The sequence below is a fragment of the Morone saxatilis genome, unplaced genomic scaffold, assembly GCF_004916995.1.
Source record: "Morone saxatilis isolate NCDOM2014 unplaced genomic scaffold, NCSU_SB_2.0 Contig22, whole genome shotgun sequence".
Classification (NCBI taxonomy): domain Eukaryota; kingdom Metazoa; phylum Chordata; class Actinopteri; family Moronidae; genus Morone; species Morone saxatilis.
Window position 1 is genome coordinate 19,215,515 of NW_023339785.1, and position 15,770 is coordinate 19,231,284.

Sequence of the window (15,770 nt, forward strand, 5' to 3'; positions counted from 1 at the left end):
TGTGTGTGTGTGTATCTGTTTGAAGGGGAGTGGGGTGGTAATGAGCGCAGGAACATAATACTACGGCGTCCATTAATGCTCTGAGGCAGTGACATTAGGCATACTTAACTAATAGAGCCAGTCTCTGCAATTACCCACTGTTATCTCTGCAGCTTTAGAGGGGAACCGGCTTTAATAAATGTTTGTAGTGATGTGATAAATGCCAGGTTTGCTCATTTGTAATCTACACTGCGGGACAAGGGGAAGCGGGTGGATCTAATTGTTTTCCTACGGATTGGAGAATGTGGTTGAGTTCAGAGAAAGAAATAAAAAAAACGTCTTTCCTTTTCAGAACATTTTCCTCCAGGTACATCTTCTTCCTTCTCTATTGTCTATCCATCTATCGCTCTAAGTCTCTCTCTGCCTCTCTTTCTCAGCTCTCAGTATGGGTACTGTTACAACTGTCCTCCTGTCAAACAGAGAAAAGCAGTCCGTACCCGACGCTCACCGTCACGTCTCTGGCTCCTCTTTTTCCTCTTCTCTCATCTCTCTTTCATCCCGGCCAACATCAGAGGCTCGACCGTGATTGTGTGTGTAAACATCTTGTCATGCTAACACGGGCGTCATGACAGAAGAGAGACGCGCTTCATTAACGCCATGCTTGTAAGTTTGTCTTTGTGTTTGAACGTGAGTGTGTGGGCTATATGTCTGCCCATACACACTGTTTTCAAGTGTGTAATGGTGTGTTTCTTGAATTGTCTAGGGTCAGTGGCAGAAACATAGAGGATTTGTATAGACTGGGTTCTTTTATTGCACAAATGTGACACATTTTAGGGACTTCCAATCTTGCAAAAGCAAAGTTAATACAGTCACCATGTCTGCTTCACTCCAAACTTCTCTCTGAATATCTACAATAAAGAATAACAGTCAATTAACAAGCAAGTAATCACTCGCTACAGAAAAAACACCAACAATTTCACCTCCTTGCACACCCCCTCACACTTTTGGCAGTAAATCTTCTCTGTTTGTGTGAAGACAATAGCCAGAGGAAGAGAGAGAGGGAGTGGTGTAGCGAGAGAAAAAGAGGGTACAGGAGGGGAGGCAGAGGAGAAAGCGTTGCTGTTAATTGTTTTCCAGAAAAAGGTTGCGAAGGTCTGCACGTTTGAACTGAATGTCACCTCATGTAAATCACAGCCTCTGTGTTGGAGAAGCCAATAACCGGGATAATTAGCGTGACTCTCTCCCTCGCTGTACGCAGAGATCGAGGAAGAACGCGCTGCCGAGGAAAGAGCGTTCAAACGCGGGGAAGATTCCAAGTGTGATTAACCAAAAAACCCTCAGAGTTAAATCTGGAGTTTTGAGTGGGAGGACCAAAGAAAAAGACACATAGACAGAGGGGCAAATAGAGAGAGGTAGAGATGAAGAAGAGAGACACATAGATGGATAAAATCAGAGAGACAAACACAGAAGGAGACGCAGAAGAAAAGGAAACGAGTGAACATTCCTCCCAGTGAGGTCAAGCCATTCGGTAAACAAACAAACAACGTTAGCAGCACACACACAAAGGGGGTGAGGCGGTGTAAAACAACAAAGTGTCTCAGTCGATTGCCTACGCCTTACTTTGTCTCCCCTCATCAGTTACATAAACACAAACAAAGGCCTTTAAATTCAGCTCAGCTTTTTGAAGTGGAACAGTGACATGTGCTTGGGTCTCATTTGTTGATGATTAATGCAAAGTAAAAAGAATATATTAAGAATGTAAGAATATATCATCGCTTTGATCGAACAGTGCTGTTGACCATAATTGTCTGCATGTTGACGTCGCTGCTTTACGTTTAATTATGGCAGAAACACTCCCTTGAAGATTTCCTTTTGTCTCTTAACATTGCAGCTCAAATTAGTCAAGCTCAATGTCACAAAACTCATATATGAGAGCAGATATGAAAAGGTTGAACTTGGAAATAATGATGTGGTTACTAAATAGCCTATGTAGGTGTTTTATTTAATGTTTTTAAATAATATCAATAATCGTCATGCAGGAAAAAAAAGGAAAATCTCACATAAAATAATCAGAATATATTAAAAGGACCATTCCTATGTTGCAGAGTCCCACCACCACTATCACACTCCATATCTCTCCCTCCCTGTCTCCCCCATGCCGTGCAGGTTTTCCTTCCATTGTGGCGTGTGAAACTGAGAGCGCCGCTCACAGCGCCTGGCCAGCGATCCATTCTTCCTGGACAGATTGATGGAAAACAATCAACAGACTATACATCTTGCTCGGGCACAGCGGGTCACCAGCACTCATCCTGGACACCTGGACTTACATCCTGGGCTACAAGCGCTGAGGTAAAGCGCCAGAAAAGGGGATGGGACGGAAACTGGCTGATGGGAAGTGAGACGCCAGGTTGGGGGGTATATGGAGCTGGCATGAAGCGTACAGTCTGTGTTCTCACTTAGCAGAAATAATCAGTAAACAATGAATCATCAGTGAGGGCTGAGATCAGGGTGGCTGGAAGCTATACTGCTTGATGACACACTGGCTCAGCCTGCTGTGAGAGGAGGCCTGAGTATCCTTCACCGAGAGGAGCTGGTGTGTCTATTCAATTACGAGCAGCAACACAGGCAGCCATGTAACACATCGGCTGTGAGAGAGCACTTAGTGGGCCATGCGCTAGACTGTCCACACACATCAGAGCGCTGAGAAAACAAAGCACTGCTCCCGCCGCACACACATAACCATGCACGTCCAAATGTATAGCATCACACCAAGAGGCACACACTGGCGCTCTTCACGCCTCATTTGAAAAGCAAATTGAGCGCATCTTCTAGGGCAAGTCACGGACTAAATCCTGGAAAACGTTAGTCTTTCCTCACTTGCAGTACCACACACACGTTCACACGTCATACATGAGACCTTTCATATGGTAAATATAACTTCATTCTATTTAAATCCCATACTATCTCTATCTCTCTGTCCTGCAATTTCCAACACCAAAAATGTCTTAAATAGCTCTCAGAGAAGTAGGACGCTACTCATTTGGGTCAGATCTGGCCGGCCAAACCCCTTCATTCTGGGACAGAACAAACACTGACACAAAGGCAGAGAGAACGGCCAAGGAGAGCGGCCAGGTCAAGCAGGGAATGTCAAGCAGTAATGACAAAGCAGTTTGCAAAGAAAATAGAGCTACAACAGCGCTATTTACAGTAACCCTCGCCAAAAAACTCCTCATGTCATGAAGCCCAGAACTTTTCACTGTTATGACATTTGTAAATTACAGTTTATATGCCCTAATAAACTGTTTGTTACCTGTATTCAGCTGGGAAGCATTAGCTTAACTACCTATAAAGCGTCATAGCAGCTCTGTTTAGTTTATTGGGGAAAGAATTAAAACACAACCATGCAGTACACACACAAATTTAAGCATTAAAATACTTATTTCCAGTGTGTTCCTCATCGTTTCCTCACCACAAAACAAAAACAGCCTGTGTTAATTTGATATTTCTTATCATGGAAACAGACCCGTGTTTGCTCTGCGAATGATGTGTTAATTTTTCGTGAGGTGTTTGAAAATGAAAGCGAGCCAGTTGTTGGCGGTGAGAGTGCGGAAGGTCTGGATGAGAGAGAAAGAGGCAGCGCTGTTTTAGAGGCTCCTCGACCTCCAAACTCTCTGCTGTCAATCAGCGCAGCCGTCCGTCCCCTGGGGCTGCGCTTTCCTCCAACCCTAGGGGGGGGGAACTACCGCAGGGAAAAAAGAACACAACCAAACAGATGCAGAGAGCTGCAGGTCAATGTGTGTGTATGTGTGTGCGTTATATTTTTGCACGCCTGTGGATTCTTAAAATTGCGCATGCGTGCGTCTGCATATGTATTTATGTACTGTGTATGAGTTTATCTGAGGGTGAGAGTTGCATCTGTGTCTATGTGTGTGTGTGTGTTCTTATGTGGGTGTGAGGCAGATTTGTGAGGCAGCCAACACCTGAGGGAGGGGAGTTGTGTCTGCATATCGATGAGCCAGCAACTCTGCCTCTTTGCCCCTGAGCCCTGCACAAACACCACAACCAGCTCAGGGCCAGTCCTTTTCAAAGCCTCCCATAACATCTAATGCAGCTGTCCCCCCTTCAAACTGCAGAAAGCAGAAACAGCACATCAACAAGAAAAAAATTAAATTTTAAAAAGAGAAAAGGGCCGTGCAGAAAATCAAGGCACAATCTGAGAAGATCTCTTTTTTTTTTTCAAAGAGTAACACCAAAAGAAAAATACTGTCGGCCTCTGGGTCTCATGATGCTGTTTCCAGCTTCTCTTTGTCTTGGAGGGAAATGGAAAGCTAGTGATAGGTGGTCAGAGAAACAATAGGAAACCAACTGTGAGAAAAAAAGTGGAATAGAGGGAAAAATGAGTGACAATCTTGCATAAAATAAAACAGAGCATGGTATGGGGGGGGGGGATGAAGATCTCAATATTCAGATGTCAGTGACATCAGCAGAAAGTCAGAAGAATGCAGGATAGCTGTACAGTAAGTGTGTTTCCACCTTCTCACTCACACAGTCATGGATATGAAAGTGAAACTAAGCTGAGGGGACGGAAGGCGCTGCCAGTAAACGACATTAGCATCAAATGCAAATGAGAAGGGGGCTAATGGCTGGACAGGTGCAGACTGGGCCTCTAAATGACACACACACACACACAAATGAGATGGATGAATTAAACATGGGTGGGCTCGGCTTGGGGGGCTGGCAGGGCTGACATAAAGTCAATGACATACATTATTCACTAGCGCACGTTAGCCCAGCCAAGGCAACACATGACCTCTCACCCCAGGAAGTGCATCCAAACATAACAACCAAAACAATGAGGGGGTTCCCTTCAACAGTACAGAGAGAGACAAAGAGGGGGAGACTGACAAACAAGCTATGCAGCAAAATCCATCAGCTTGGAAAATGCACTCAACACAACACAACATTGCTAGCCTCGAAGTTTAACTGGTGTAAAACCAAACCAGGTGTAGAACTATGGCAGGCCAGAGGTGAACCAAAACCAGGTCTACAAGTGCTAACTACCACCATGAAGCTGAGAGTCAGTCCGTTTCACTGGCTCACAGAACAGGAAACTGCCGGCCATGACATCATCCTCCCCGGGAGGAGCACTTCCTGCCCGACATTCTTCACTCAAGACACACACACACTCGCCAGGAAATGGCCTCCATCAACACACACACACAGTCCTGGGGAAATAACCAACATCGACGCGGATACACAAGCATAGACACGCATGCACGGAAATGGGCCACATCAACGGCGGGCTGCAGGAGTGTGTGCAAATGCAAACACACACAAGCACACACTCCAAAACAGCTATAAACCTGAAATAACATCGTCTGTGCATGTAAACTTGACACCCCCCACATCCCTCCCTGCACCGTGACTGGAAAGAGGAATCATGGGATATGCAGGGCTATCCAGTGGATCCTTATCTCTGGTCACAGAGAGTTTCTCCCCCTCCCCTCCCCCCTACAGAGAGGCTCTCCCTGCCTGGGGGACACCCTGCGGCACGCCTGGGGGAGCTGGATGGGCAGGAAAGGGCCACAGGACACAGGTGGTAGGAGGCAAGAGAGGACACCTGGGGCCGGAGGGACAGTCATACCCCCAAAGCGAGTAGGGTTAAGAGATTAGTCCACAACTGTATGGGTGCAGCAGGTAAATTAATATCAACAGTTCTGTGGAGAGATTAATTTAAGAAAAACTATGCAGAGAGATAGCAAAGGTCTACGCGGGTGAGAGGAAAATGTGCTTGTAATTTGAGGCCCATCCAGGCACATGATAGACTGACTAGCAGTGGCTGCATATGATTAACCCCACGCTAACCAGGAGTGATGGAGAGAGGGGTGGAAGTGGAGGAGTGGGGGTTAAGGACTCCCCTCATATTATCCTGCCTCTGTAAGAGGCTAAAGTGGACCACACAGGTTTCCCTGGGGAAGACATAGAGAGGCACACAGGAGCTCCTCACCTTTCAGCTGCTTCCCATGCCCAGTGTCAAGCACAGACACCACATGTTATGCTAAGGCCTCTCTGAATTTCTGAACTTAGCACCTCAGAGGTTAAATAGTAAAATATGGCATCTTCAGCACTGACTGATGATTCAGTTCAGATGGACTTTGAAGCCTCAGTCAGTCAGAGATGGTAACGCCACTCGTAAAACTCGATGGCATAACGGCATGAAAAGAGGACAGATGGCGGGGGAGGTTTTGTTCAACTTCAGTAAAAAATCTAATAAATGTTAAAGTGCTTTTTGCTATCATAGCCTAAACAAATAAGATTCATAATTACAATCTGTATCATATTTCTCCTTGTAGATGCTTTAAAGCCCAAACAAATTTTCTTTTCAACAGGAGGCGAAATAAAGAGTTGGGTGAGAGATTCTCCCAGTGAGCAAGTACAGTACCCAGAGCGCTGCCGATCCACACTGTACCAGATTTGTTCTCCTAACAATCAAATAAGTTTCTCATTAGCTGACTTTATTTTTCCTCATTCCTGCGGTTTTGCTGCAGTGGCCTGTTTCTCCCATCTTAACGAGAGAGAGCTAATTAGGCAATCAGACCCATTACTCTTCCAGAAGAGTTAGAGCTAGCCCAGCTAATTAGGGCTGTAAAATCTAATCATCTCTGCGAAACAGCAGAGGGCTAACGAGCCCTTATTTAACGAACTAAATAACTTCAAGGGTGGAGAGGGGCTGCTGATGGTATTTCTTTATGAATTTGAAGGAGGGGAACTCATGGTAATTGAGTCAGTTTCACCCTTGCAGTTGTTTGTTTGTTTATGAATCCCTGATTATTACAACTGCCAAGAATATATTGGTACTAAATGAGCAAACGTATAAACCCTCCTCTCCTTATTCCCCTTCAGTCCCCCCTTTAAAACAAGCCAACCCCCCCAATCATTCTCCTCTCACCTGACCTATTTTCCTGTCCAGAAAGAGTGCTCACTGAAGAGGAAAACGGAGATATTGCTGTTGTTTTCCCTCCCCCTGTTCTAATTTGTTGTTCGTTAATGCTGCCCTCACACCTGAGCCATTGGGTGTCGGGGGAATACCGCCAGCGAGCGACCACAACACATGCTCAGAGTGGGAAAGCTGTTCACAGCAAAGCTCAGCCTGTTTCGCCAAGGTGGCTCTGCTCAAACTGCGGCAAACTGAAGGGAAAGTTTAACCATAGCGAACTGGGACGCACCCCCATAAAAAACTGAGCAACAGAGTGCACAGATGAGAAACTCAACAAGTATGCACACGTGAAAACAAAAATCAGAAATATGGCACAGAGTGATGGGCAGGCGTGTTGTCTGAGGCCACGTGGTGGGGTGCAGCTGTCTCAGGGAGCGCTGAGGTGAGGCCTTCCGCTTCACTGGAGCGGAACGAGGGTGGCGCACACAGACACGAACGCACACACATGCACACACACATACACAGGTAAAGAGTAGCTTTTGACAGAGCAGCAGCAAGAACAGGACAGCTGTGTTCATCAGATAGCACAGGTCACTGCCTCATTAACACACACAAATACACTCAAATGTGACAAATTCAAATTAGACATAAAACCTAAATCCTAACGTACGATGTACTTCTTTTTACCTGATAATACATTAGTTTGGACAGGTTATGAACCACAAAATACAGTCAGAAAGAGTGATGCTTTATGGAAAATCACTTCACCGTTCAAGTTTTTACTCTCATTCTGTCTTGAGCAGCCTTAATTCTGCACGCTCCAACAACTGCTCAAGTATAAACAAATAATTTCCCTCACACTGTACGTCCACATGTGCACCACACACACGCACACAGTGCAGGCCGGACTGTAAATCTACAAGGCTTTTTTCTTTTTTCCGACTGACCGTAAATCATGCACGCTGCTGCATCGGTCAGAGGTAGTTTATGACGGCAGGAGAAAGGTGCGCACTCAAAGAAAAGTGTGCGTGTGCAGAAGTGTGTCTGCGAGAGTCGAAAGCGGCAGACAAGCATCAGTGCCACACTCAGCCCCAGAGTGAGATTTATATACAAAAACACGCACACACACAACAGGCTGTAGCTGTAACCCTAACTGCTCATCAGCTAAGTCATCAGCCCAACCACACAAACACTGTTTGACCACACTTGAAGCAGAGCTCAACTGCTCTGTGATTGCTCCTCCACTTTACACACATAGCACTGGAATATTATTTACTGCTGTTTCACAGATTTTGCTTACACAGCTGATTATACATGCTGAGATTTAGACAACCTGTGGCCTGCTTTTATTAGGCCTTCAGGTTTTATTTTCCCAGCCCAATCGCACGTCAGTAATGGCTTTCATCTGCTTACTTTCCAATTTTGTTACGACTTTTATATCTATAGTATGTTTCTGCAACATTTGCCGCCTGTGTATTCTGCACACAGTTCCCGTTTGCACCCACACGCAGTCATACGTGATTGTGTTTGTGTTTACGATGACAGCGCAGAATCACGTCGGCCGGGGTTAAAGGGCAAAATTTGCTTACCTGTCGATGATGACAGGGTCTGATGGGGTCTCGTTCCTGTTGCCACAACTCTTCTTATCACAGCATCGACTGCAGGGAGGTGAGAGAAGAGGAGATTGGGGTTGGGGGTGGGGGGCAGAGACAAAGGGGAGTTAGTCACAGACATGTGAACGACAGAGAAAGCAAGATAAGGTACAACACAAAGAGGGAGAGGAAGTCAGATGAGCATTACAGGAAAGAGAAAGAGGAGTAAAAGGGCGTGAGACTTTGGTGGAGTTTAAGAAACAACGTGAATTGGATTTCTGTCGGGCTTCTCAAGGTAAGACTGGGGCTGTAGCACTACAGTAGGTGAGATCAGCGGGGTGATTTTAGGGAAAGTTTGGAGGAGAAGAGCAAAAGCAGTGAGCTTGAATGGGGCTGGATACAAACTTGAATTAGCCTCCAGGGCTCAGGTTAGCTCCATTTCTGTCAGACATCACACAACCAGACATCTTATGTTCTCTATTTTTCCTCAGTGCTCGTCCCCTCCCTCTATCCCGCCTCTCTCTCTCTCTCTCTCTCTCGCTCTTTCTCTCTCTCAGAAGTGGGTCACAGAGTGGTCCCACTGGACCTGGGGAGTAGTGCATGCTGGGTAAAAGGGGGTTGCATACTGATGTGACGAGTCCTTTCTGAATCATTTGACTGCACTACAATGTAACAGTGTTTTGTGTGGCGTCAACCCCCCCCGCCCACAGCCCCCGATCCCCCCCAAAGTATTATCACGTCTACCTTTTCTCTCTGTCTGCTCGTCTGTGCGGTACGTATGCAGTCTGTGTGTACCCTGTGTTGACTGTATGTGTGTGTGTGTGTGGGAGGAGATGGAGAAAGACACAAAAGAGAGCAAGAGAAGGGGGGAGAGAGATTGACCCTCCCCCCTACTTTCTTGAGTCCCTCAGGACAGGAGGCTTGGAGAGCCAGATCAGATTTCTGATCTCGACCGTTTCCTGCAGCATATGAAAACAAGTGGTCTAAATTGCCTTGTGTGATAACCAGGAAGTGGCTCCACTTTGCCACTAGCCATTTCTCTACATGTAACTCTACATGTATTTCCAAATGGCTGGTTTGTGAGTGACAATCACATGCTGCGCGATGCTTTTATTGATTGCAAATGCACGCGACGGCCTGTGAGATCTATGCTTGCTTTAGTATATTTGACTGTGTGTGTGTGAATGTGTGTATATTATGTGTAATTCGAGTCTATCCCCCTGCACATAGCTCACTGTCAGGACACAGCAAACGGCATGTATTACACAGACTAAGGAGGATGGGTTTGAGTAATGAGCTTTTCCTTGTCCTAATTAGCTGAACATGAGAGGGATGCACACACACACATATACACAGACAGATACACACACACACCCCTATCAACAGAAATAGGCCAGGGCCCATCTCCCCAACCCACTTTGAGGAAAATGATAAGATTTCTATTGTAATTTAGCAGTGCTCCTCATGTCTTTGCCTTCTCTTTACACCAACAGAGACACCTCTAACGTGAGAAGAACACTCATCTTGATCCAGACTATAAAACGTATTGGCTAGGCCAACAAATGAGCTGTTGCTGCGTGTGTTTTGTCTTACCTGCACATGATCTCGTGGGTCAACAGGACCCGACACATCTCTGGGTTTTTATCCTGGCCCTCATAGACAATCGCCTAAAGGATGGGGGAAAAAAATCACAGAAAAATTCAAATGACCGTGATTTACATTTTTTTTAATGTGGCATGCTGAAAGGAAAAAAAAGTGAGCCTCGCTGCAGGGGCAAATAAAAAACAGAAAAGTGTGTGTGTCTTTCATCTGGGAGTAGTGTGTCTATCTGGCAAATGTGTGTATCGTGGGAATCCAGTCCTCCTGAACAGGAACGCTCTGTTCTGACAGAGACAGTAAGAGAGAAAGCGTGTGTGTGTGTCCGTGCATGTGTGTACTCCTGCGTGTGCATATGTGTTTGTGCGTGCACGTATGTTTATATGCTGTGTACAGCGAGCAGTTGGACTGCCAGACTGGAGTATAGTGCACCATCTGGTCCATACAGCACAGCGTCCAAAAATCTAGTCTGGTTACCCCTCCAACCCCACTCAACATGCTCTCCAGGGCTGTGATCACCCTGCACACACACACACACACACTCACACACTCACACACACCAATAAACATGCAAACACACACGCACTTGCAACAAACAACATCCCCTCCTACTCCTTTCATTCTAAGGCAAACTCTCTTCAAGCCTAATGGCACTAGAGGCAGAATTGGCAAAACAAAAGAGCTGATATCAAAACAGTGTTGAAGCGGCTTATTTTCTTCGTTATCTAATTCATCCAAACGAAGAATTCCCTCAGTGTACGTCAGCCCACATGCACTGCTCTGTATTTCTTTGTGTGATTGAATTGGCCATAACGCACTCAGGGATAGTTTGTTCTGTTTCACATTGAGGAAATGAGGGTCAAGGTCCTCAAAAAGTGAGCTGGCATGCATCACTGTCTCTCTCAAACACTAACACTAACACACAACAGCTTCTGCACCTCACCAGGATATTCACACACTATATGCGCACACATCACACAGCCCCACACGCACACACATACACATATACATGTACTGCCTGCCGCTTATAAAAACACACACCAACCCCACTTACAGGCTGCTGTGCAGAGGTAGAGTATGAGGACACATGTCCTCTACTTTTCTGGGCCTCTGTAAATGTATTCCACAGGTAAGACAGGTCGTTTATCAAGCCGGCTGTGCTGTGCTGAAGTTGAGGGTCTCAGACACAGGCATGCAGCGGGGCGAGAGGGAGGAGGGGGAGAAGGTGGTGGAGGAGGAGGACGAGGAGGAGGGGGGCGGCAGTTGGAACTAGGGGGCAACATTCAGACCAACACAACCACCCGAACTGATACACAGTTCATTTCTTTGAGCCTATAGTTTCATGCAAACCTCTCACCTGTTTAGTCATAGAGTCAATAAGACGAACATACAAGTCCTGCTCTGTCCTGATCCCTGCAGAGACATAGAGACGAAGGGAGATGGTTAAAATGTAACTAGTACGATTCATGTCACATCTGAGGCAAAGCTTTCCCCATGTTGGGGGATATTTCAGATCACAAGTTTGATTCATTCTGACTTCCCCTGTGAGGCTCTTTGGAAACTGAAGGAGTCCAAACGGTTACTAATGAGTATCAGTGTTTGTTACATGATGTCAGTTTGCTTGAAACTTTAACATTTTATTTACTTTTCTTTACCCCTGCTGATTTTATCCCTGAAGACATTTCTTAAGAAACTAATTGTGAAAATATACACAGCAGGTATTTCTGAATTTTAAATCAATATAATTAAATTATTCAAGTCAGGCAGCTAGACTGAAAAAAATAAATGTTAAAAAGAGGATGGGATTATTTTTGTGCTTTGGGTTGTTATATGCTGCCAAAGTAGACTGACCATATAAAATATATATTTACTGTAGGTAGCAGCAAGCACATATAATAATAATAATAATAATAATAATAATAATAATAATACAAGTAATGTGTAAATAACAACATAATTTAAAGCATTTTACCAATCAGATAAAGCACTGACTCTTCACGATGAACAAAAAATAAATACCTAAAAGAAAACACTGTAAACTGACGATTAATGATGTGACCTCCTCAAACATTTGCTTCCTGAGTTTCCTCACTTTGGTTTAACGTATCATTCACTCGCTGTTATTGCTCCATAAAAATTATGGAAGCTAAACTCACCGTTACTGTAGAGGAGCTGAAGTCTATAATGGATCCCATTGTTGGTCTTTTCCCCCGTCGTTTCCTATGAAAATTAAACCAAACAGACCCGGTCAGAGCAAGCAAACCATCTCCTCCTGGGACTGCGCGTCCTCCACTTGATAGTTTTAGATTATAAACATGTAAGTCTCTGTAACCGTGATCAAATTTAAATCTACTTCGTTTCTATCACCCAACCACAAGAGAGAAAAAATGTTATGTTTGTAACTTGAACAACTTTTCTATATGTCATTTGTCTAGATCTATTCTGTAAACTCGATTTCTTAATAATCTGTTATTAAAAAAAAACGTTCTTTGCAAATAGGCTTGTTTACAACTTTAGTAACCTATATTGCAAATGGAAAATGCCTAGAATGGTTCTATAGAAATTAAACAACATTTTAAATAATAATAATTTGACATATTTATTATTTCTAGATCCAATAAATCACAGCGTAATATTAAAATGTGTTATTAATATTGACCAACAGCAGAAGGACATTTGGATCTAATAAATAATAAACAAGTCGATACTAAATGCTAATGAATAAAACAAACATTTAAAGTAAAACACTCACTTTTAGCGCCACTTGCAAACAGATCAATATTACACGTAATCGACGTATCAAACACTAATATTGATGTTTGTTAAAAAAATTAAACACCTCGTCTGACAGCACCTGCAGCAGTGGGCAACACGCTGAGCTGGAGTGTCATAAAAATGTGATTCAAATATTATGTGTGGCAACAAAAGTGTTCATGCACTTGATTTACTTACTGAAGTAAATTAGTCTGAAATTGATTCTGAAGGTTTCGTAATTATAAAGAAAAGCTAAAATAATCAGAAGTCTGTAAGTCTTTCAGGAAACCACATCTAAAAATCACATGAGGGAAGTCTTCAGGACCCATGAACCCTGCTGTGTGCGTCTGGCCACTTTGTTAACACACGTCTGGTAATTTATCACTTTGACTTAACGGGCCAGTGTTCTGTGTCAGACATCAGTCTGCTAAAAATGCATGCATCATAAATCTTATTTGGAAGATTTTTATTACGAACTCTCATATGGTTAAAAAAATATTATTTTTGTGAAATGTGCAAACTCACCTTTTCTTTTTCCACAAAGTCGACGAAGGTGGTTCTCTCTATTTCCACCGGCTGACCCTGTCTGTCGTATAAAGCCAGCACGAAGTGGAAGAAGTTGGACTTGCGAAGGTTGGAGGGCGGCTGTTTCTCGAAGTGTGCCCGAGCAAGACCCACTCCGCTGCGGATACATAAGCACAAACCAGCACCATCCACAACGAAGGCAATTAAAATAAATTCATTCAGTACAAATGCAATAAAAGAGATATCTGCTTTTTAAACTACAAGCTATAGTCGCTTATGTTTCAGTCACTGTCTGTTCTAAAAAAACCCAACTATGTATAATTTAATTAAAACCTCTTTCTAACGCGCACAAACGCCCTTTAGAGTTTAGTCAATAGCATTAACAATAATGCAACAAATCAGTGAAAATATTGAGCAATAGGCCCGAAAATATACTAATTTATTTTACAAGAATAATTTGGTCAGATGAATTGCTTTCATGATGGTGGAACTGCTGTCGATAGAAGATATTTTTTAAATTTTAAACTTGACCAACTTGATTCATAGCAAATAATTATTTCTTTAAAAGAAAAAACCCACTAAATTTAAGCTGGTAAAACATATTTATGCATGCAGTCTATCAAAAGTAAGCTTCTCTGCTTTTATCACAATCAAGAAGAGGAACAACCACCGAAGTAAGCAGAAAATCTTAAACTCAAACTCTGAGCACACTTTCCACACAACCAAAGTTAATATAAGCCTACATTTAAACCATGCGAGCCTAAAGGTGCTTGGAGCTGACTGTGCTTTCGGTCCAGATACGTGTTAAAGTACTTTGAGCCACATACAGTATTTAATCATGGTTGGACTCAGAGCTAAAAACTTAAAAAGCCAGCAGGAACAGTGGTTATCCAACAACTGCGTCCTCTGGGAACGCGTGCTGCCCCAAGTGATACAGCCGCTCCGTCTTTTAACACCGCAGATCTTAACGCGCTCTCCCCCCGGTCTCCACGCCCCGGTGTCAGCGCAGCGCCAAGGCCGCCTCGGGCTCACCTCTGGGCGGCTGTGTTGGCGTCCAGCACTCCGGCGCCCTGCATCCATGTCCGAACCGCGTTCATCCCGGCCACCATGGGCTCTTCTTTCATACTACTCCCACTCCTCTGGATGCTCTCGTGGATGCCAAACATCAAAACGCACCTTCACACTGTCGCTATCTCTCTCTCACTCTCTCTCCTCTCTCTCTATCCTCCTCTCCTTGGCTCCCTCCTTTTTTTTCTCCCTGCCTCCCCTCCTCTTGCGTCTGTTTGATCGCGCTGTCAGAGGAGCAAAGTGGCGTGGTCTATTTCACTTGGCGTTTAGTTGCGCGTGTGTTTCTCAAAGTAAACAAAAGATGCGACATGTGGAAGGAAAAAGGGGAGCTGTCAGCATCCAGGGTTAGCTGCACCTCATGTCAGCGACTCCAGCAGAAGAAGAAGAGGGGGAAGCTGCAGCTATGAAGATGAACAACGTGAGAGCGATGAAAGGGGAAGCGCAGGATGAGAGGCTGCACTGAGTTGGCGACAGTCCCCCGGATCAAGGTGCAGCTGACAAAAAACAAGCAAAATGTCAGTTTCTGCAACAAACAGTCCACAGCGAGAAAGAAAACCGAGGAGATGAAACACGTTTCACCTTCCTTCGCTCGGTTTCTTTATTTACAAAGTATTCTCCTCTGCTCAGATGAATGAAACGGAAGATTACGCGCAATTAAGAGGCAGTCCTGGGCAACGGCGGCTCCGATCCTCGTCAGCTCCTGCTCGGGTGATTTGCGCTCTATTCTTCCCTGAGGAATCACTTTGGACCATCTCTGGGATGCCAAACAGGAGAGAACTAGTAGGTGAGGGAGGCGTGGTCTATAAGGCGAGCAGGAACGCCCCCAAACACAGTTAATAACACGGACAATCAGCTGTCCACCAACCCGACCAGCAAGCTGCCCGCCCGCCTGCCTGCTGTCCCCGCCTCGTCCCACGCAGTGTCCCGCCCCAGCCACTTAGCCAGAAGCTGTGCACTGTGTGTGTGTGTGTGTGTGTGTGTGTGCGTTCGCTTGTGCCAGTGTGTGTTCTGTGTCTTTGTGTGTTTAGAGTTGACAATTAATATATTCACGACTATCAAACATCAACTCAGGGGAGGACATTAGTTTAATCCACGCAGTTTGCCCACTGAGACTAAAGGATAGAGTGAATAGGGAGACCCGGGGTGGTTGTAACATCCATCGACTGAACTGCTGCGTTGTCACTTGAGCTGCAGCTATGAAAATGTGCCCGCAATCTGTCTGCAAAACAAGACGAAACAGAATCCGATCAGGTTTTTTTTACACGAGCATATACAAATAAACAGACGTTTGTGACACATATATGTGACAAAAACCTGCA

At 44.7% G+C, this 15,770-nt stretch overlaps 1 protein-coding gene across 3 annotated transcripts in view; it reads right to left on the reverse strand.

Moving 5' to 3' along the window:
• Positions 1 to 15,215, reverse strand: part of ebf1a (EBF transcription factor 1a) — a 52,165-nt gene extending 36,950 nt beyond the window's left edge. The window contains exons 1-6 of one of the 3 annotated variants that reach the window (XM_035669543.1): positions 14,416 to 15,215; positions 13,384 to 13,540; positions 12,261 to 12,324; positions 11,462 to 11,517; positions 10,102 to 10,175; positions 8,506 to 8,574 (exon numbers count right to left, since the gene is read on the reverse strand). In XM_035669543.1, coding sequence (XP_035525436.1) covers positions 8,506 to 8,574; positions 10,102 to 10,175; positions 11,462 to 11,517; positions 12,261 to 12,324; positions 13,384 to 13,540; positions 14,416 to 14,549 — 554 coding nt within the window. In that variant the 5' untranslated portion in view covers positions 14,550 to 15,215. The remainder of the gene's footprint in view (positions 1 to 8,505; positions 8,575 to 10,101; positions 10,176 to 11,461; positions 11,518 to 12,260; positions 12,325 to 13,383; positions 13,541 to 14,415) is intronic. The other 2 variants (XM_035669544.1, XM_035669545.1) reach the window with 2 other exon arrangements.
• Between the last annotated feature and the right edge of the window lie 555 nt (positions 15,216 to 15,770).